The sequence below is a fragment of the Halichoeres trimaculatus genome, unplaced genomic scaffold, assembly GCF_033239565.1.
Source record: "Halichoeres trimaculatus isolate MK-OKI-2021-1 unplaced genomic scaffold, fHalTri1.1 fHalTri1_scaffold_20, whole genome shotgun sequence".
In the NCBI taxonomy this organism is placed as follows: Eukaryota; Metazoa; Chordata; class Actinopteri; order Labriformes; family Labridae; genus Halichoeres; species Halichoeres trimaculatus.
The window spans coordinates 7630333-7653343 of NW_027437198.1; the positions used below are offsets into that span (position 1 = coordinate 7630333).

Genomic DNA, 23011 nt, shown 5'->3' on the forward strand with positions numbered 1-23011 from the left:
TAATCACAGAAAACGTTTTTGGCAGAAACGAAATCACAGATCATTTTCTCAAAGGAGCTTTAAAAGAGACAATTAACTTTTTCTTGGGCTCTTCACAGTTGCATAAACTTAGAGACATTTTGAAAAAAGAGACTTCTGGAAGTTTACGTTGCAGTATGTTTCCCACCACCCTGCTCATATTTATCCGCAGCTGGGTCTGAAGACATCGGATATGATTTAAGGATCTTTACGAGGAGTTTCGTAAAAGGAAGTGCGAATTCATGAAATTCAAAACCTTGTTATTTACCTGAGACTGAAACTGACATTTATAAAGATTTTCTCACCCATATCACCTTTGTCCTACTCTTAAATCTGTAATCAAACGTTCCTGGCATCAGGAATCCTATCTAAGATCAAACTCTGGATATAACAGCCTACGTGCCTCCAATGTTTGGCCTACTTCTTTAACCCCGCCTGATTCCACAGGGATGGGAGGAGACACAATAAGCAACAAAACACAACTGAAAGGCCACATGAGGTAATGCTTACACAAAACAGCTGTGTTTTAGTAGCAAGTCTCCCTCAGAGGAAGACTAGGAGAGAAAAATAAGATGTCTCTTCTGGAGGATTTGGTCTCCCTGGTCTTCTACAGTCCCACCACTGTTCTGGGAGCTGCTGCTCTCCTGCTGCTTCTCTGTTTTCTTCTTTCTAACAGTTTCAGCTCAGATGAAGCGCTGAAAGAGCCTCCAGGACCAAAACCGCTTCCTCTGCTTGGCAACCTGCTACAGCTAGACCTGAAGAGACCCTACAGAACGCTCTGTGAGGTGAGTTCAGAGATTAAATCTATTGGTGTATCTTGGTGACATGCTTTGTTTATCATAATAACAGAAAGACTTTTTCTTTTTAGCTTTCAAAGAAATATGGGTCTGTGTTTACTGTGCACTTTGGACCAAATAAAGTGGTGGTCCTCGCTGGATACAAGACAGTCCGAGAGGCTCTGGTTGGGTTTGCAGAAGAGTTTGGAGAGCGACACATCTTCCCCATATTCTATGATTTAAACCAAAGCCATGGTACAAGATGTCCTTCCTTACCAAAGCTTTAACATCAAACCAGATATTAAAAAAGAGGCTGTTAAACAAAAGTTAAAGCTGTATCATTCATGTCCAAAAGGGCTCGTGTTTGTAAATGGAGAATCATGGAAGGAGTTAAGACGCTTCGCCCTGACAACGCTGAAAGACTTTGGGATGGGCAGAAAGATCGCTGAGGAAGGAATCTTAGAGGAATGCCAACATCTGATCAAAGTGTTTGAGCAGTATGAAGGTAAGGACTTCATATTTAAGGTCAAAGACAAAAAGAGTTACACCTCAGATTTTCATCTTTTTTTTAAAATTTTATTTTATTCAGACAAAGGTGGAACATGTTTTTCAGCATGTCATGGTTCTGCTCTTCCACGTCACTGAGAGCGGCACCATGAGCACCGAGTGCACAATGTTCAGAAAACAGCGAAGCCTGTTTGCTGTAACATTACAGGCTAAAACAACAGGCTAACCGCAGCTAAAGTTAGCAGCTTGAAGCTAACACAGAGACAGGGGGGACACTGAGGAAAAGCTCTTGCATCTGCTCCACAGCACACAGCATTTAAAATACTCACATTTCCAGGCTCTGAGGTTTGTTGGTGGATGGTTGGTAATGCGCCTGGATTCAGGACCAGTCTATTCACTAGCCCTCTGTTGTACTGTCCAAAGTTGGAAAAGCAGTCGGCCGTGAAGTGACCAGCACACACATGCACAGTTTTACTGAGTGTAGCTGGAACATTTCCCTCATAAATGAACTCCAGCCACTTAGTCTTGTCTTCTTCTGAGATAGGAAGCTTGTGCATGGAACTATGTGGCTGTTTACAGCCAAAAACAAAGCAGTGATGGCTCGTTTTAGGTCAGGATTTTATATTCACAAGCGCTACTAAATACAGGTTTTGTCATTAGATATCACATTTTGTGTGCTGGGAGGAAAGCCAAAGACCCACAAATTTTTGCATAATATCGGACCTTTAAATCAACTCTTCTCTTTTTCTTTTGAACAGGAAAACCCTTTGATTCATCTCGTCATCTGAATCATGCTACATCAAATGTCATATCCTCCATTGTGTACGGCAGCAGGTTTGAATACGATGACTCCAGATTCAAGTGCATGGTAAAAACAGCCAACAGCATCATAAGAGTTGTTGGTACGCCACAAATCCAGGTACAGTTAACTCTCATGTGTTCTTTTTGTCAACTGTTTCAGAGCTGAGGGGTCTGAATGCAGGATGTAAAGGAAAATGAAATGTGAAGTGTTGAAATCTGTTCGTACAGCAGTTCAGAATGTTTATCAGTGAGTGTATCTGTGTTGCTGTTTGGTTTTGGGTAACCTCAGATTTTTATGTTGTTTTTCAGCTTTACAACATGTTTCCCAGGATGTTTTGTTGGGTCAAAAACCGACAGCAGATACTGAGAAACTCTGAGACACTCATTCGACTTGTCAAAGAGTTAACCAAGTCCCTGAAAGAGACACTGAACCCTCAAATATGCAGAGGGCTCGTGGACTGTTTTCTGATTCGGAAGCAGAAAGACGAGGTACAACATCATGGCCCTTTTTATAAAAGTATATGAAAAAAAGCTTGTTGTAAATTACATGATACTTTTGTATTTCTTTCTCCCAGGACTCCAGTAACACTGGCTCCTTTTTCAACGAAAAAAACTTGACTTATACAGTCACCAACTTGTTTGGAGCTGGTACTGATACCACGGCCACAACACTGAGATGGTGTTTTCTGTTCATGGCCAAATACCCACACATACAAGGTAAGGAATATTAGTTTTAGGTTGATGCTGAATTCAAATTCAAATGTTTTTGTCCCTGCAGGGATCCCTCAGGGTTCCACTCTGGGTCCCCTCATTTTCTCTGTAGAGGGCTTCATAAATCCCCTCCACTATTATTCACAGCCACTGTTTTTTAAGAGCAGAAAACATGTTGTCTAAATCTTTCTTCCACTTGTATGTAAACCATGTGGGAGCAGAAGAAGCTTCCCCTGACTTCACTTGTTTTTTACAAACCAGAAGAACTCAGCTTTGACCTCACAGAGCTGCTAATCTCTTTTTAAGAAGAGAGATGTACTGTGCAGCATGAAAACTATTCTAACTGTCTTAAGTGCTGTCAGCCTGGAAACTATTTTATTGAATATTAGGAAAACTTAAATTCTGATTTTTAACACTACAGAGAAGGTCCACGAGGAGCTGAACAGAGTTGTGGGAAGCCGTGAGATCAGGGCAGACGACCGGAAAAATCTGCCGTACATCGATGCTGTCATCCATGAGACACAGAGACTGGCCAGCATTGTCCCCATGAGCTTACCTCATCAAACCAGCCAAGACGTCACCTTCCACGGATACTTTATCAAAAAGGTAGGGTCATCATATTGATTTCAGGCAAAATGTAAATACAGTGGGGAAAATAAGTTTTGAACCCTTCAACTTTTTTCTTATTACATTTATTTCCAAAGATGCAATTAAGCAAAATTTCTACAGACACTGGTATTAACTCAAATAATCCACACATGGGAAGAAATCACAATGTTCAGGTCCATAAATAATGACTATGTGGAATTAAGTACAATAACAGAGGAAAAAAGTATTGAACACACCATGGAAAGGCTGTATACCTTGGCAAGGAAAGCTCTCTGAAGACATTCGCAACCTGATTGTTGCTCAGCATCAGAATGGAACTGGTTACAGACTTATATCAAAGCACCTGAATATTCCAGTCAGCAAGGTTGGGGCCATTATTCACAAGTGGAAGAAGCACCACCTTACCATCAACAGGCCACGCACAGGAGCTACTTGCAAGATTTCTGACCAGGGAGTCAGAGAAATAGTCAGAAGAGTACTCAACGAGCCAAGGACCACCCTGAAAGTGCTCCAGAAAGACTTGGAGGCAGCAGGTACAATTGTTACAGAGAAAACAATAGGCAGTGCACTCCACCGCTATGGTCTCTATGGACGCTCAGCCCGCAAGACTCCATTCCTCAAGAAAAGGCATGTTGAAGCTGGTTTAAAGTTTGCTAAACAGCATCTTGACAAGCCTGTAGAATACTGGGAGAATGTTGTCTGGTCAGATGAGACCAACATTGAACTTTTCTGCTGTCATACTACATACCATGTTTGGAGGAGAAATGGCACTGCACATCACCCAAAATACACTACACCAACAGTGAAGTTTGGAGGTGAAGCATCATGGTATGGGGTTGTTTCTCATCTCATGGTGTTGGCAAACTTTATATAACTGACGGAGCAATGAATGGAGCCGTGTACGGGGAAATTCTTGATATGAATCTGCTGCCATCCACCAGGATGATGAAGATGAGACGTGGCTGGACCTTCCAGCAGGACAACGATCTAAAGCACACGGCAAAGCTGACTCTCAAATACTTTCAGAAAAAGAAAATCAATCTGTTAGAATGGCCTAGTCAATCACCTGACTTAAATACAGTTGAACATTTGTGGAAAGAAGTAAAGAAAAGGGTTCACCAGAGGGCACCGAAGAATATTCAAGATCTAAAGACAATCTGTGCATAGGAATGGGACAAAATCACACCTGAGCAGTGTGGGCGATTAGTTAAAACATACAAGAAGCTTCTGGAAGCCGTCATTGCAAACAAAGGCTTCTCCACTAAGCATAAGATGAGTCTCAGTTAGCGTGTTCAATACTGTTTTCCTGTTATCTAACTTAATTCCACATAATCATTATTTATGGACCTGAACGTTGTTATTTCTTTTCATGTGTGGATTATTTGAGTCAATACCAATGTTTGGTAGAAATTTTGTTTGAATTGCATCTTTGGAAATAAATATGATGAAAAAAAAGTTGACGCGTTCAATACTGATTTTCCTCACTGTATCTTTTATCTACATCTTTGCTTTTAGTGAAGAACTTACTTCTTCATTAAAAGTCTGACTTTTCCCTTGCCTCTACAGGGGACCATCGTGTTTCCTCTGCTTACGTCTGTTCTACAAGATGAGAGTGAATGGACCAGCCCGTACACTTTCAACCCTTCCCACTTCCTGGATGAGGAGGGTAAATTTAAGAAGCGAGACGCCTTCATTCCGTTTTCTGCAGGTACTCCTCTGCTCTGATGTTGAGATCTTTCACACAAACATGACCGAGCGTGAATCCTTTCACACTTCTCCTTCCTGTCAGGTCACAGGGTGTGTCTGGGAGAGGGTCTGGCCAAGATGGAGCTCTTCCTCTTCTTCACCTCTGTCCTCCAAAGATTCAGGTTCACTCCTCCACCTGGAGTCACAGAGGATGATCTGGATCTGACCCCAGCTGTGGGCCTGACCCTCAACCCTTCACCTCATGAGCTTTGTGCTGTGAGTCTTCAATGAGGACGAGATGTGTGAGCAGATAATAGCTGCCGGGGTTTGTAAACAACTGCTGGTTAACATCAGCAGACAGTTTGTCATAGTAGAGTCAGAGGATTTGATCAAATCTGCTATCTTTTTAAAACAATAATCTTTTCCTAATGAGACTTTTACATTAAAACACGTATTTGAGACTGTTTTCTTCTGAAGATCATATTTAATGATGGGTGGTACCTGCTTGTTTTGATCATATTCTGCCAATTGTGGATTTTTCTTTTTATATAACAGCAATCTAAAGTAATCATATTATCTAAAATGAATTTTATAACTACTTCCTGATGTTGCACAGATTGTACACTTGCATGCACAGAAAATAACAGCAACAATTTCTCTCATTTAGCTCCTGAACTCTGGAAAATGTGATGTGAAATTTTCAAAGTTACTTTCCAATCTCACATTCAGAGTCATGCTTTTACTTTATAGACCAGGGGTCAGCAACATTTACTTTCATAAGAGCCATTTTGCCTCAGCTCACCTAGATTGAAAACATTTTGGAGCCACAAAATCTTCTTCACTGTCACAATAAAAACTGTAAAGTGCATTACATTCTATACACAGTTAAAATCTGGTAAGTTATTTTTTAATTTATCAAATTGTATATGTGGTCTTGTTTTTTTTTTTTTTTTTTTTTTTTTAATTTTGATAGGTTTGCAAAATTCCAAAAATTGTGAAATTTTGAAAAATTGCAAAAACGACAAAAAAACAAAACCTTCCTTGAATTTTGAAATATACAAATATTTTTTTGAATGTCAAAAAAAATGCACAAAATTTGGAAAATCTTAATAATTTGCATTTGTTATTTCAAAAGTTGGTGAAAATGTCTAACAACTTTTAAATTTCAAAATTTGCAAAAAAGAGAGGAATTTATAAGTTTGAAAAAAAATGTGAAAACTTTTGAAAAAAATTCTTGAATTTGAGGACACTGATAATATCGCTCAACTTATTTATTTGTGTTGCCTGCTAATGTCTTGTCACAGATCCAGCTTGTGTATTAAGCTAGCACAGTCGCAGTTAAATCAATCCATCCACACAGAATAAAAATATTCTCTTCCAGTTTTGTATTTTTGTTGATTTAGTTACCTTACTTACTTGAGCTTAGCCACAGGTGCATGGAAAGTTTGTGGGCTGTTGATGTTGTAGGAGGTGAAGTAGAGCGGTGACAGCCTCTACTGCACAATGTGATGCATATTGAGTTCAACAACAAAAACACAAGATTTTATTTAGTGTTTTTTTGTTAAATCATTTATACCCTCTGTAAGAAAAATAAAAAAATAAAAATTCTTTACTCACTAAAATCTGTTTCTAAGCTGCAAGGAGCCACTAAAAAGGAGTCAGAGAGTTGCATGAGGCTCCAGAGCCACATGTTGTTCTGTTCCCTGTTCTAGACTATATATCTTTGAAACCAAATGCTAAATGTTAAATCTTGTGGTTTAATATGATTTTAAATGTTATATCAAAATATTAAATATTGACCTTTTATCTCAAATCTTAAATCTTAATTGTAAAAATAAATCTTTATTGACATTTTTCTCTTCATCTTGAGCTGTAAAACAGATGAATGAGTCAGTCTCCATCATGTTTGGACATAGTGTACATCAACAGGAGTTTAGTCTGCGCATGTCAGGACACAAGAGAAATACAAAAGCTGCTCAACCAGTTTGTTAGAAGCCTTTGTTTACATTCATGTGGGTCAGATTTTATTTCAGTTGTTCGGATGATTAGAAAGTGCTGCAGAGGGAACAGCTGCAGACGTTAATCTGGTAAAATAAAAATAAATTCTGGATGAAGTGAGAATGGTCAGAGACTTTTGGTACTTCTGTTTGATCTCTGGGTTTTTCTTAATGTAAAAGATTATTAATATTTCTGGAGATAAAAGAGGTTTCATTCAAACATGATTACACATTACACCTTTATATAAATATATTATTTTATAACCTGATGTGTGAGCTTCAACACACACCAGCTGATTACGTTCACACATCAATTTATGAAATGAAGTGAGATTATCGAACATGTCAGCCTACATACATATTAATGTAGATCTGTTATATATTGAATGTTATATACAGCTTGTTCTGTTATCGTCTGATGAGTTTAATAAACTCACCTACTTCTTCTGCAGTCGCACTTACAGTCGGGGTTACAGACTTTCTGAAGGGCAGGGGCAAAAATAAAATAAAAAGTCACTTCAGTGAGCATTTTTGCCACCCAAGAGAACAGTTTATCATGTTTAACCATAGTCTGTATATAGAATGGACAGCGTGGCTCTGCCATTTACCATTGTACGGTTGATAGCCAGAGTCTGCGCAGTAGACTGTGAGGGATTCTGGGAGAATCTGAGCGGAGCCAGGTGACAAAAATGATAATTAATAATCTTATCTTTTCTTGACTCTCCCCCCCGACATATTTTACAAACCCCCCCCCCAAAAAAATACCTAAGAATGGCAACTGTCAATCATCTTTAAATGTAACGTAAAACCTTGATTTTAAGCTCATATAACAAATGAAAACAAAACTTTTCAGAAAAAAGGGGACTTGAATACAAGGCAGCCAAATGATATCTTCAAATCACCACAACAAACGGTTGTGAGAAACATTTCTATGAGGTGTAATAATTTTTTCTGCCCATCTGGAATAACTGGAGAGCCTAATTTTTTGGCTGATACCGCAGCCAGCCACCAGGGGGAGCAGTTTTTGTGGTGACCTCACTTTGAGCTAAGCAAGATGACATCCCTTTAATTTTTAGTCTATGGTTTTAACCAGCCAAGGGGGCAGTTTGATGTCTTTTGCAAAGCAGGAGGGCACTTCAATAAATAGGCAACGATAGGGGGCGCACATCACTGTTCTTCTGTCCGTTATTTCAGCTTTAACTGTACATGAAAATACTCTTGATTTCTAAGACAGTTACTGTTATCTACACAGTTTACTGTAAATATTTCCAGAAAGCTTTCAGGGAGCTTACACAGTATCAAGTCTATTTTTGCATCATCTTAAAGATGCTGCAAGGACTACGCAGGACAGCTAATGTTTTTCCAGAAAAAAAAAAAGACCCACAGTGGAGAAATATAATCTCTTCACCTTATAAATAATGAGTGAAACTGACATTTATGAAAAATACCACCCATATAACCTTAACCCTACACTTGAATCTGTAATCAAACGTACCTGGCATCAGGAATTCTATCTAAGATAAAACTCTAGATAGACCAGTCTATGCGTCTCCAATGTTTGGCCTACTTCTTTGACCCCGCCCGCCTGATTCCACAGGGATGGGAGGAGAAACAACGAGTAACACAACACTACTGAAAGCCACCTGAGGTTATGCTTACACAACACAGCTGTGTTTTAGCTGTGTGCAAGTCTCTTTCAGAGGAAGACTACAGGGGAAAAATAAGATGTCTCTTCTGGAGGATTTGGTTTCCCTGGTCCTTTACAGTCCCACTACTGTTCTGGGAGCTGCTGCTCTCCTGCTGCTTCTCTGTTTTCTTCTTTCTAACAGTTTCAGCTCAGATGAAGCGCTAAAAGAGCCTCCAGGACCAAAACCACTTCCTCTGCTTGGCAACCTGCTACAGCTAGACCTGAAGAGACCCTACAGAACGCTCTGTGAGGTGAGTTCAGAGATTAAATCTATCGGTGTATCTTGGTGACATGCTTTGTTTATCATAACAGAAAGACTTTTTCTTTTAAGCTTTCAAAGAAATATGGGTCTGTGTTCACTGTGCACTTTGGACCAAATAAAGTGGTGGTCCTCGCTGGATACAAGACAGTCAAAGAGGCTCTGGTTGGGTTTGCAGAAGAGTTTGGAGAGCGACACATCTTCCCCATATTCTATGATGCAAACCAAGGCCATGGTACAGGATGTTCTTCCCTTACCAAAGCTTTAGCATCAAACCAACTGTTACAAAGAGGCTTTAAAACAAAAGTAATAGCTGTATCTGTTCAATCATGTCCATAAGGAATCCTGTTTGCAAACGGAGAGTCATGGAAGGAGTTAAGACGCTTCGCCCTGACAACCCTGAAAGACTTTGGGATGGGCAGAAAGATCGCTGAGGAAGGAATCTTAGAGGAATGCCAACATCTGATCAAAGTGTTTGAACAGTATGAAGGTAAGGACTTTATATTTAAGGTCAAAGACAAAAAAGAGTTACACCAAAGAATTTCTTTTTTATTTTTGTTCTTTTTTTTTGTTTAGTTTTTAGGGGTTTTTTTTTCAGAAAAAAGGTTGAACATGTGTTTTCAGCATGTCAGGGTTAAAGCTTCCTCTTTATAGAAAGGAGAGAAAGGGAAGAAAAGCCAAACACAAGTTTAATGCAAGTGACAACCCCAGGTCTAAGGATATGAAACAATGCTGAAGTGCTAAAATCTGCTGTTTCTTGAGTGTCCACTTGAGGCTGGCTCTGGAAGTACCAGAAGTCACATACACACCAAGCCAAAAAAGCCATTTTCAAAGCACAGTGGCGAGCTTGCCCAATCAGTGGCTCAGCCCAGGTCACGTGACAGATGTGCTTCATTTTTCATTTCAGTAACAGATGGGTGACGTGGGGGGAGACGACGTCCATGTTTTATACCATCTATGGTAAAATGTCATAATTCAAATCTTCTCTCTTTCTGTTGAACAGGAAAACCCTTTGATTTGTCTCGTCACCTGAATCATGCCACATCAAATGTCATATCCTCCATTGTGTACGGCAGCAGGTTTGAATATGATGACCCCAGATTCCAGTGCATGGTAAAAACAGCCAATAACACCATTAGAGTTGTTGGTACGCCCCAGATCCAGGTATGTTTATTTCTCACGTGTTCACGACCCCTTTTTTCAGCCGAGCTTGTTCAGTGCTGGAGCACTTTTATTTCCTTATCTACTGATATTTAGTTTTATTTTCACATTAATTTTTACTTTGTTTTTACTGTTATATATATATATATATGTTTGTGTGTGTGTGTGTGTGTGTGTGTGTGTGTGTGTGTGTGTGTGTGTGTGTGTGTGTGTGTGTGTGTGTTTATATATAAGTTACGCATCATCGTTTAACAGGTTTCCTGGCAAACTAGTGGCTGTGTTTGCTGGAACTAATTAGCCAAAGCTTAAGTTGTGTTTGTCCCTCAATGTGAAGGTAGTGGTACGTTTGCTTATTCTACAGTGCTAGAAGCCAATGCAAAGATTGGGAGAGAGAGGTCAAGTAGCATGATTTCCTGAGTTTACCCTCTGCAGGTATAGGTGGCGTGCTTTCCCCTTTCTCCAGCATAGAGTGCTTGGCTTTACCCTAGCCAGCTAGCTTTCCAAAGGGCTGAGTGAACGGGTACAATATTTGTGTTATTTGTGACTTTAATGCTACTACTTCCTGGGTAAGCGGCGTGCACGCCCTCTTTTCCCAGATTGCAGTTCTGAATTGTTGGTTAGCAACGGCTAACCGGCTTTGAGTTAACCAATGATCTCTCAGTTGAGGTTGGATGCTGTCTTTGGGCCTGTAGCATCTGCACCAGAACCGATTGTAACTGTAAGTGTTTGAATGCTAAACACTGTGCTCCTCAATCTGCTGCTGTCCTAGGTGGTGTCCACGCCTCCTTCCCTGAGCTTATTGATTTGCCAAATTCACAGTCACATCAGAACTGGCAGTTGGTAACTCCCTGTGAGGCGCTGAGTGTTGGACCGAGCAGTAACTCAAACCTCTGCTGTGCAGGTAGCGTTGTATGCCCCCTTTCTTTAGCTTAAGGTAGCATCTGTAATGATGGACGAGCATCACCACTGTGCTTCTTGTGGTGTTTCTCTTAAGGCTGATGATGGTTAAGACCTTTGCCCAGTTTGTCTGGGTCCTGATCACCTGCGAGAGGGTCTTTCAGAAAACCATTGCATGAACTGCATCAATCTCTGCCGTTGTTCCACTAGGTTTGCTGTCAATAAGCCCTCTGCAGCAATGACTGAACATCTTTCACTTGGATACCAAACGGCACAGACATCAGAGTGTTGCAGCAATGCATCCTTGACCTGGCGCCATGGAGGGACAGGTCCAGGGGTGTCCCTATGGGCTCAGGGCCATCCCGACGAGAGGCTGTCACAACTGCCCCTCGGGATGATATGCAATGTGGCAGGACAGGACAGCACGGGGACAGTGGACTACCCCAAGCACATCAACGTACTGGAGCCGTGAGCAGTGCATCTCGCCCTCCAGCACTTCTTGCCATACCCAAGGGGAAGGCACATGCTCATATGGTCAGTCAACACCTCGGCCATCTTCCATGTGAACCATCAGGGCAGCACCAAGTCTGCACAGCTGCTGCGGGTATCCCAGGACCTTCTGACTTGAACAGCCCCCGCCTGGCCAGCCTGTGGGCAATGTATTTATCAGGCAGTCAGAATCAGCTTGCAGATTTCCTCTCCTGTCAAAAGCCTCCGCCAGGAGAGTGGCGCCTTCATCCAGAGGTGGTGCACACATTATGGGGCCTCTTTGGGCAAGGGGAGGTGGATCTTTTTGCCTCGGAGAAGACAACCCACTGTCCTCTCTAGTTTTCCCTGACGGAGACATCCAACCCTCTGGGCCAGGATGCACTTGCCCGCCCTTGGCCAGAGGGTCTTGTATATGCCTTTCCTCCACTTCCTCTGATTTGGCCAACACTTCAGAGGGTGCTTCAAGAGGACCACAGGACATTATTGGTTGCCCCCTTCTGGCCAGCAAGGACATGGTTCTTCGTTGCTGCACCGACTCTGTCGCAGCACGCCATGGTGTCTCCCCCAACGGACAGACCTACTGTCTCAGCTGGGGGTCGAATCTGGCATTGCATTCCTCAGAGCCTCAAGCTGTGGGTGTGGCCGCTGGAGGGCCCACCCCCCTGCTGAGCTGCTGCGTGGACCCAGGCAGACCATCATGAATGCCCAAGCACCATCCACCTGCCTGCAGTACGATAATAGGTGGAAGCTGTTCTCTAGTTGGTGTAGTAGCCGGAAGAAAGATCCAGTGCATTGCGCTGCAGCTGAAGTGGCTGTCATGTGAGACTGAATTCCGATTGGCCATTATATTGGCTAAGCCGGTCGGTGAATCACATGCCCTGTCTGTAAGCACCTCATGCCTGAGGTGGAACTCAGACAATTCAGGTGTTGAGCTGTGGCCAAACGTGGCATTCCTCCCGAAAGAAATAGCACCTACACGCATCAATGACCCCTTGAGGCTTGCATGGTTGAACACCCCACCAGGAGAAGCGGGGGCAAGCAAGAGCTGTTGTGACTAGTATAGTTCCTGAGAGCCTACATTGCAGCCACTGCTGGCATTCAGCAATCAGAACAGCTTTTTCTCTGTCACAGTGGCCCTAATAAGGGTGGCCCCCTGTTGAAACAGTGCCTCTCCCACTGGATAGTGGACATAATTGTGCAGTGATATGGGGCAAGTAATCATCCCCTGCCAGAGCGCGTGGCCTGCCACTCTACTAGGAGTGTTTCCACGTCATGGGCTGCTCTGAGGGGAGGACCGTCAGAGACAATGTGTTCTGCTGCCTCATGGGCTTCACCAAACACATTCTCCAGATTCTACAGGGTAATGTAGTGGCTCCCCATCCACTTGGTGTAACTCTCCAGCTGGAGTCCTCCAGTTCCACCTAAGGAGGTAGGGAGGTAGGATTCCTCGTGACCTTGCTGGTATAAGTCATTCAATGCTTGAGGTACCACCTCTGGCGGTCAGCAGGGATGAAATACAATGAAGGTGACAAATGTAACTACGGTTCTGTGAATCCCGAATGACCGCCAGAGCGTTATGTCATTCAGAATCCTTGTGATTCCGCAAGACGATTCTGTAGGAACGGAGCCCCGAATGACACCAGAAGATATAACCTTTCTCGGTTCATCTAGGGGTCACAGGGGACGTTGTCGGTATACATACTTGAACTGCTCATGAGCAAAGGGGATGTTCAGTGCTTCAGGCAGTCATTCGTGATTACCGTAGTAACATTGGTTACTGTTGTTTTCCAGCTTTACAACATGTTTCCCAGGACGTTTTGTTGGGTCAAAAACCGACAGCAGATACTGAGAAATTCAGAGACGCTCATTCGACTCGTCAAAGAGCTAACCAAGTCTCTGAAAGAGACACTGAACCCTCAAATATGCAGAGGGCTTGTGGACTGTTTTCTGATTCGGAAGCAGAAAGACGAGGTACGACATCCTGGCCCTTTTTATAAAAGTATATAAAAAAACTTTGATGTAAATTTAATGATGTTTTTGTATTTTTTTCTCCCAGGACGCCAGTAACACGGACTCCTTCTTCAATGAGAAAAACTTGACTTATACAGTCACCAACTTGTTTGGAGCTGGCACTGATACCACGGCCACGACACTGAGATGGTGTTTTCTGTTCATGGCCAAATACCCACACATACAAGGTAAGGAGTATTAGTTTAAGGTTGATGTTCAAATTCAAATTTTTTTGTCACTGCAGGGATCCCTCAGGGTTCCACCCTGGGTCCCCTCATTTTCCATCCCCCTCTTTACAGGCCTTTATAAATCTCATTCGCTGTTATTCTTATACATGGCTGTTTCTGTAAGAGCAGAAAACATGTTGTCTAAATCTTTCTTCCACTTGTATGCAAACTATGTAGGAGCAGAAAAAGCTTCCCCTGACTTCACTTGGTTTTTACAAACCAGATGAACTCTTGACTCTTGACTGCACAGAGCTGCTCTTCTTTTTTAGGAAGAGCGATGTACTGTGAAGCATAAATACTAACCTAATTGACTTTAGCCCTGTCAGCCTGGAAACTATTTTATTAATTATAAGAAAAACTTGAATTCTAATTTTGAACATTTACAGAGAAGGTTCACGAGGAGCTGAACAGAGTCGTAGGAAGCCGTGAGATCCGGGCAGACGACCGGAAACATCTGCCCTACATTGATGCTGTCATCCATGAGACACAGAGACTGGCCAGCATTGTCCCCGTCAGCTTACCTCACCAAACCAGCCAAGACGTCACCTTCCAGGGATACTTTATCAAAAAGGTGAGCTCATCACATTGGTTTCAGATAAAATATAAGCATTTTTCATGTTAGTGAAGAACTAACTTCTTCATTAAAAGTCTGACTTTTCCCTTGCCTCTACAGGGGACCATTGTGTTTCCTCTGCTTACGTCTGTTCTACAAGATGAGAGTGAATGGACCAGCCCGTACACTTTCAATCCTTCCCACTTCCTGGATGAGGAGGGTAAATTTAAGAAGCGAGATGCCTTCATGCCGTTTTCTGCAGGTACTCCTCTGCTCTTATGTTGAGATCTTTCACACAAACATGACCGAGCGTGAATCCTTTCACACATCTTCATCTACTCTCTGTCAGGTCGCAGGGTTTGTCTGGGAGAGGGTCTGGCCAAGATGGAGCTCTTCCTCTTCTTCACCTCTGTCCTCCAAAGATTCAGGTTCACTCCTCCACCTGGAGTCACAGAGGATGATCTGGATCTGACCCCAGCTGTGGGCCTGACCCTCAACCCTTCACCTCATGAGCTTTGTGCTGTGAGTCTCCAATGAGGACGAGAAGTGTGAGGAGATAATAGCTGCCGGGGTTAGTAAACATCTGCTGGATAACATCAGCAGACAGTTTGTCATAGCTGTAGAGATGGGTACCGAATTAAGTACTTTTATAGGTACCGTCCAAATTCTGTCAAAAGTACCGGGTACCGATTAACTTAAAACAAAAAGGTACCAAGTTAAGATACCTTAATGCATCCTTGTGAGTGGAAGAGAAGGTGATTTTCCATGCTGGACATGAACACAGCATTTTAAGGTTATATATTGAAGAATATATGTTAAATTGAAAAACTTTTATATTTTATTATTAAACAAATTAATATTTTTTTACCACATAAACACAAAAAAGTAGCAAAAACTGGTACCGTTGAATACCGGTACCAATTGCCAGGTACCTGATATCGGTACCGTATCGATTCAAATGTGAAAGGTACCCATCCCTACATAGCAGAGTAGGATGATTTGATCAAATCTGTTACTTTTTAATGAAATCATTTTTTCCTAATGAGACCTATGCATTAAAACACATATTCGAGACTGTTTTCATCTGAAGATCATATTTAATGATGGGTGGCACTTGCTTGTTTTGTTAATATGCTCCCAATTGTGGACTTTTCTTTTTGATAACAGCTAACTAAAAAAAAAAAAGTACGATCAAAAATGAATTTTATAACAGATTTTAAAGTTGCATGCACGGAAAATAATGGCAACAATTTCTCTCATTTAGATCCTTAACTTTAGATCTTAACTAACAAAGCATGGTGTAAAATTTTCACAGTCACAAAATGTTAAGCCAAGATTTTTAGTGTCATATCTTTGATCATTTAGACCCTCTGTGAGAAAAATAAAAATTCTTTACTCACTAAAATCTGTTGCAAAGCTACAAGGAGCCACTAAAAAGGAGTCAAAGAGCTGCATGAGGCTCCAGAGCCACAGGTTGTTCTGTTCCCTGTTCTAGACTACACCTCTTTGAAACCAAATGCTAAATGTTAAATCTTGAGGTTTAATATAGTTTTAGATGTTATATCAAAATATTGAATTTTGAACTTATAGCTCAAATGTCAAATCTTAACAGAAAATATTAATCTTTATTGGCGTTTTTCTTTTCATCTTGAGCTGTAAAACAGATGAATGAGTCAGTCTCTATCATATTTGGACACCGTGTACATCAACAGGAGTTTAGTCTGCACATGTACAAAAGCTGCTCAACCAGTTTGTTAGAGGTCTTTGTTTCCATTTACATGGTGCAGATTTTATTTCAGTTGTGAATGTTTTGCAAAGGGAATGGCTGTAGACGTTAATCTGGTAAAATAAAAATAAAATCTGGATGAAGTGAGAATAGTCTGAAACTTTTGGTGCTTCTGTTTGATCTCTGGGTTTTCACTAATGTAACAGATTATTAATATTTCTGGAGATTAAAAAAAAGTTTTTTTCAAACATGATTATACAATAACCCTTTATATAAATATATTATTTTATGAGCTGGTGTGTGAGTGTAAACACACACCAGCTGACATGGTTATGTTCACACATCGATTTATGAAATGAAGTGAGATTATCTTACATGTCAGCCTACATACATATTAATGTGGATCTGTTTTATATTGAATGTTATATACAGTGTTTTCTGTTATCGTCTGACTTTTTGAAGGGCAGGGCCAAAAGAAAACAAAAGTCACTTCAGTGTTCATTTTAACCACCCAAGAGAACAGTTGATCATGTTTTAACCAGCCAAGGGGGCAGTTTGATGTGTTTTGCCAGGCAGGGGGGCACTTCAACAAACGGGCTACAATAGGGGGCGCCCTCCCTGTCTGCACACCACTGTTCCTCTGTCAGTAATTTCAGATTTAACAGGAACTTTTAAACTCCTTACAAGAGATTTAATTTGAACACATCAGCCATGGTGCTGCTCCTGGTTTTGTGTAGTGACTGGTGGGTCATGTTGCGGCATTGAGCCACTAGAGGGCCCTGGTGTTTGGAGCACACAGTGAGCAGCTGGGAACAGCTGGACTGGAGTGTAGGAACAAAAACAACAGGTTACAATGCCTTCCTGTGGCTGAGTCATACTCTTTTATTACCGATGCGTTTTCCGTCTTGAACCTTTTGTCTTTACGTCTTTTGTTTGATATTTATATTCAGAAAATGAGGGAATAATCTGTCATAAAACAGCTCTGAGGGATGCATCAAAAGTTTACCTCAGAGAAACACTTGACTAAATCAAAAACAGTGATAAAGCAAAAAAATAAACAAACAAACAAACAAACATATAATTCACTATGCTAGGCTGTTGGTGATACTCTGAAACAAATAAAATCATCTTTATTCGATTAACATAAAAAATTAGTTTTACTCTTTAGCCACACACTACAACACCTCCTGAAAAATTCAACCAGACTGCTTGTAAATGGGAATAATAATCTGAATGAAAAGTGTAACTGAAGAATGAGCTGAAAACAAAACTGGTTTTAATTTGAGGATATTTACTGGCTGAGATTTAATTTTCAGACTATGCTCCTGAATAAATCTGATTACCTCCTGTAGAAGAATAATCAGACAAGCCCGTCAGACTCTCTGTGGTCTCTTTAACACTGATGCTAATGTAAATGTCGCTCTCTGTGGTCTCGCTGCTCCAGGCTCATTCTGTGTGTTTCATTCTGTTTCTGCATAAATTAAATCCTGCAGCTGCAGAGCACCGAGACCAAAGGCTGAATTCATTGAGCTTTTACTGTCTAATGAGTCTGATGATAAATCACAGATGATCAGCTGTTTGTTCATCACAAGCTCGGATGTTTCGATTCTGCTGGAGGATAACAGAGCTGTTTTTTCTGCCCTCTCTTTTGAGATGTTGTTCAGTTTGGAGAGGTTTATGCTGGAAATGTTTGTCTTTCTGTGCAGCAGAGCTGCTCTTTGCATGACAGAGAGGCTGTGGATGAAATATCACTTTGACTTTAGAGCAGGGACGATCTGACATCTCTGCAAACTGAGTGTGTTCATGCATTCATTAATTACAGTCTGCAGCACAAAGACACAGAAAATTACAGTCATCAGTGACAGCAGGGACCGTGTTTATGGGCTGTATGCAGCTCAGGCTCAGACACACACAGACATCAGAAACTCTGACCACTTTTAATCAGCTGCTTAAATTATTTCTCTTCAACAACATTCACTGTTAATGGAGCTACGGGCTGTTTTTGTTTGATATGTACTGTTGTCCTTTAGAAATATAGAGTTTCATCATTTCATTAATTTGATTACCAAAACAAGGCCCCGGGAGATCTATGCTGTGCTCTTGATATGGATTCAACTGTTTTAAAATGCAAAATAACAGAATCTTTAACATGTTATTAAAAATGCAATTAGGGCACTGGTTTGGCTTAGGCAGCTTGGATCTGAATCTGACTTTTCTGTCTTTGCATGTGCATTACACCTCTCCCTCCCCCCAGTTTCTCACTCCATCCACCAGCCCATCCTCTTAATAAAGACGTAGACTTCAACTCCATTTATGCAAAATTGATTAAATTATAATCAACTGTTTTTGAGCCATTAAAGTGTGAAATAAGAAAAAAAAAATCTAACCTCTGTATTTACAGTTGATCCATCTATATCTGTGGATTGAAACCCCAGTTTGTTCTTATCTAAAAACAATAAACTAAGAAAAAAACATTTAACCCTCTGATGCATTATTTTAAAAGTCTATTATGTATGTATATATATATATATATATATATATATATATATATATATATATATATATATATATATATATATATATATATATATATATATATATATATATATATATATATATAAAAAGTCTGTCTCAATATTTTTTTCCTTGTTTTTTTTCATTCTTGGGAAAAAAAAAATCTGAAATATTATGTGTATATATATATATATAAATAAATATATATATATATATTTCAGATATATGCTTTTTATTTTATTTTAAATTTTAAATTTATGTTGCCTTTTTTTTAAATGTTTTTTTTTTTGCGTAAAGCTGCAGACATGTCTGTTCCTGGAATAAAAATAAATATTTCAAAATATTTTTCACATATTTTAACTTGCCTAAACACCACTCTTAGCTGTGAAGCTGACCTCAGCTTAGTCTGTTCTTCAAAACATCTCCAACAAGACAAACTATATATATTTTGAGTCTCTCTCGTTTTTTTATGATTTATGATTGGTTACTTTCAATGCTCAGCTGTTTGTTTGTTTTTTCATTATGATATAGAGATGTCCACTTAGGGGAAGTACAAATAAAAACATCAACATCCTGAACTTAACATAAAAACAAATCAACCTTTTTTTTTTTTTTCTTTTTTTAACACATTTGACCTTTGTATTTGAAATATATTTGATGGTTAATAATGATTTACTGCCAATTTGAAACAAAATGTTGAAAAGTAATATAATATTATTACTTAGATGTTACTACATATCATTATTTTTTTAACCCCTTGGGTTCTTTTGAAATGGAAGGACTGACCCCTGCAGGGGTCCACAGGAGAGGCTCATCAAGAGTGGTCATCTTGGGGTCAGTGAAAATTTACTTGCAGTTTCACCAACTGACCACTGAATGGAGCTCAAAGGAGTGTGGCAGCAGAGAGCACTCTAGAAGCTGATCTGCAGTTCCACCATTGAGACCACTGTTTTGTACCAAGAGGAAAGTTGCTTTAAACAACTTTCCACTGCAGTCACCACCATGCACCAGAGGGTTAAGGTTTGATTCTGTTCTTCCTCCTGAAGAGTTTAGAACTTTTAATCTGTCCCAGCACCTTTCTTCTGACTTCTTACTCTAACCTTTTGAAATGTTATTATCTTGCTTTATGTATGTGTGTCTGCTCCTTGTTTTTGTGCTGCTGTCTGTCCTCAATGAGTTTAGTTTTATTTCTCGTAGTCAAGCTTTTAATTAATTTGATGAACTCATTCAATGCACAATCAGCCATCCTTCATTTTTACCATCAAAACATCCTTGAGGGTTTTTTTTTAAACATACACCTGTCTTCCTCTTCGTCCTCCAACCTCCTGTTTGTCAGGCTGAAACGAAGAAACGAGGCAGAGCTTAGAGGCTCCCCATGTTGATGCTCCTTATTACTGCACACTGCACCTTTAAAACTCTCCTGCAGCAGAAGTGTGGACCAAAGTGAATGACTGTCCTCTTATTGGCTCGAGATTTTAAAATCAACAGAAATCAACAGAAATTATTGGCATTGCTAATGACTGCTGGATGTATTTCACTTTCCTCCCATTTCCCTCCATTAATGGATCATTTCCCTCCACAGCTCCACTAATGAGGGTGACTCAGTGTTCACAGCAGAGGATTGTGGGTAAGCTGGCCTTGTGATTCAGCAGCAGGAGGGGAGACATTCATCATTTTAATCATCCTCATTTTTTAAGGTGTCAACAGACAAACTGTGTAACATGTGTTATGTTTACCGCTGAGAGGGTGTCAAACACGGGTAACAGGACACACACACAGAAAGACGGAGGGAAGGAGGGAGGATGTACTGAATAACTTAACAAATATTCTCTGTGCAGAGCTGGTGTCTGAAAGGAAAATAGAGCCGTGTCAAGGAGCAGTTTATTTCCTGTGAACACGTGTGCTGAGTGCTCTCATCTACACGTGGTGCTCTCCTCTCTCCTCTCTCTCTGCGAGGAGAATAATCACACACATGTGCAGAGAACAGGTGTTCAACATCGCATGTTCAGCTGTCAGAATAATCACATGTTCGCCTCAAAGAGGTTATCATGATTCAGAAACAATCTGATTTGTGTTTAACAGCCGCCTCATTTCCTGGATGAGTCCCTGCATCACCTGACCGACCTGTTCTTCATCATGTTATGCTAATGATGAATTAGCATAAAGACAGCACAGCCATCAGCTTATCTGTCCTCAAACTGCCATCAGGAAACAGACAGAAGCTCGTCTGCGGATTAAATACCTTGGATGTCAGCCTGGGTGGGGGCGGGACTGGGTGGTCAGGTTGCTGCTTGGCATTCTGGGATATTAGCACCATAACCTTGGCTGAAGGAGCCCCAGCTGTTCACTGTTTTTATTTTGTTGGTGCAAGTGAGGACGAATCTGTGTGCTGTGGGATGCTGCTCTACATTAAAACACACATCTACCTTGTAGACAGTGTGTGTGTCTAAGTGTGTATTGTCTCACCAACTTTCCATACATATTCCCTGAGGACAGTGAATCAGTAATGCAGTCAAACAGGACGCTACGCTTCTGTTTTAGTAGCCTACTGATAAAGACAGACCAAGACTCAGTGACAGAACAATACGACACAAACAGCATAAATCACGAGGCGTTCAGGAGGTTTCCTGTTCTGTTTGCTAGAGTGCAGAAAAAATGTTGTCGACCATTACGTTAAGTAGTTTGCTCTCAGGTGCACTCTGTTGAGAACGCTCTCCTGGATACGGGCAGGTGAAGACACGTGAGGATGCTCTCACAGAAAGATGCTCTCAGGTAAGGTCATGGACAGGTTTCCTCTGTGTTCAGCTCACAGATAAGCAGCTGTGACCTTTAACCCCATCAGACTCACTGCCTGTCCATCAGTATTCAATGAAGGAATAAAGTTTTACAGATGAATAAAAATGTTTTCCCAATCTTAAACCTGGAATTTTTTCACATATGTGCTTAAAAACACCAAAACCTTCAGTCCTCTGCTTTATTCATTTGTTTTGGTGCTGTGCTGGTAGATATTCAGAGGAGCTGCTGCAGACACAAACACACCTTCATTGTGACCCTCTGATTAAAATGTGCAGCAGTGTCTCACATCAGGACATGTTGTGCTCTGCTTTCATCCTCACGATGCGTTCAGAGGACATGGGAATGCTTGGAAAAGACACACTTGGCTTTTCCAGTAACTGTTATGTTTGTGTTTTCAAAGTGAAAGTTGTTATTTTCTTATAGATTGTTTGAATATTATTGTTAATGGAAGTAGTAACGTCTTTATACACTTAAATATCCATTAAAAAAAACATTAATTCAACTGTACATTTTTGTAAAGAACACAGTACATGTGTCTATGTTGCATTTATGTTCTTAATACAACATTGCTGTGATCTTAGGATGCTGACATTGCAATGCTAATATTTTGATATTTTACAATTTTCTTCTTCTTGCATTGAAATTTAACCACTGACATGCATGGATATGTGTATGAGCAGCTCTGAAGTGATTGATATTTAATTGATAGATTAATTATATTGTATAATAATAATAATAGTAATAATAATAATAATAATAATAATAATAATAATAATAATAATAATAATAATAATAATAGGGGCTTCATGGTGGCGCAATGCTTACAGCTGCCTCACAGAAAGAAGGTCACCGGTTCGATTCCCAGCTTGGGCGGTGGTCCTTTCTGTGTGGAGTTTGCTTGTTCTCCCCGTGCATGCGTGGGCTCTCTCCAGGTACTCCGGCTCCCTCCCACACAAAACATGCTCACCAGGTTAATTGAACACTAGATTGTCTGTACCTGTGAGTGTGAGAGTGAATGGTTGTCTGTCCCTGTGTCAGTCCTGTGATTGACTGGCGACTAGTCCAGGGTGTACCCCACCTCTCGTCCAATGACAGCTGGGATAGGCTCCAGCCACCCGCGACCCTGAACAGGATAAGCAGTTTAAAAAATAATTATGAATAATAACAATACTATATATATATATATATATATATATATATATATATATATATATATATATATATATATATATATATATAAATAATCCTCAAATTGGTACGTTAAAGAAAATCAAAATTTCATTTCAAATTCAAAACTCCTCTGGTTCTATTTTTTTTTTGTAAATTATTATTATTTATTTATTTTATTTATTTTTATTTTTTTACATTTTTTTTTTTTTTTTTTTTTTTTTGCATTGAATTTGTCTTTATGTGGTTATTTATTTATCATATGAACTGTTTGCCTTAATAGTCACCTAGAAAAAAAACTAATACTCATACACACATACTACCAGACTTAAATAGATGTTGGATAGTTTTTATTAACTGATAGAAGATTTTGTATATTCCTACTCTGCATGAAGGCAGCATCACAGCTTTGATTGGCTG

General features: G+C 40.2%; 1 protein-coding gene across 2 annotated transcripts; it reads left to right on the forward strand.

The window, feature by feature from the left end:
- The first annotated feature begins 590 nt into the window (after positions 1 to 590).
- Positions 591 to 16208, forward strand: LOC141809429 (cytochrome P450 2K1-like). Of its 2 annotated transcripts, XM_074696442.1 has the most exons (15): positions 591 to 803; positions 887 to 1049; positions 1150 to 1299; positions 2060 to 2220; positions 2412 to 2591; positions 7570 to 7574; positions 8872 to 9043; positions 9124 to 9286; positions 9392 to 9541; positions 10055 to 10215; positions 13390 to 13569; positions 13655 to 13796; positions 14222 to 14406; positions 14509 to 14650; positions 14738 to 16208. In XM_074696442.1, the coding sequence occupies exons 1-15, from the start codon at positions 591 to 593 to the stop codon at positions 14923 to 14925; spliced, it is 2355 nt and encodes a 784-aa protein (XP_074552543.1). In that variant the 3' UTR covers positions 14926 to 16208. The 2 variants fall into 2 exon arrangements, with proteins under 2 accessions (XP_074552543.1, XP_074552544.1); XM_074696443.1 differs by lacking the exons at positions 7570 to 7574; positions 8872 to 9043; positions 9124 to 9286; ... (5 more) ...; positions 14509 to 14650; positions 14738 to 16208 and adding exons at positions 2678 to 2819; positions 3235 to 3419; positions 4989 to 5130; positions 5212 to 5824.
- The last annotated feature ends 6803 nt before the right edge of the window (positions 16209 to 23011 follow it).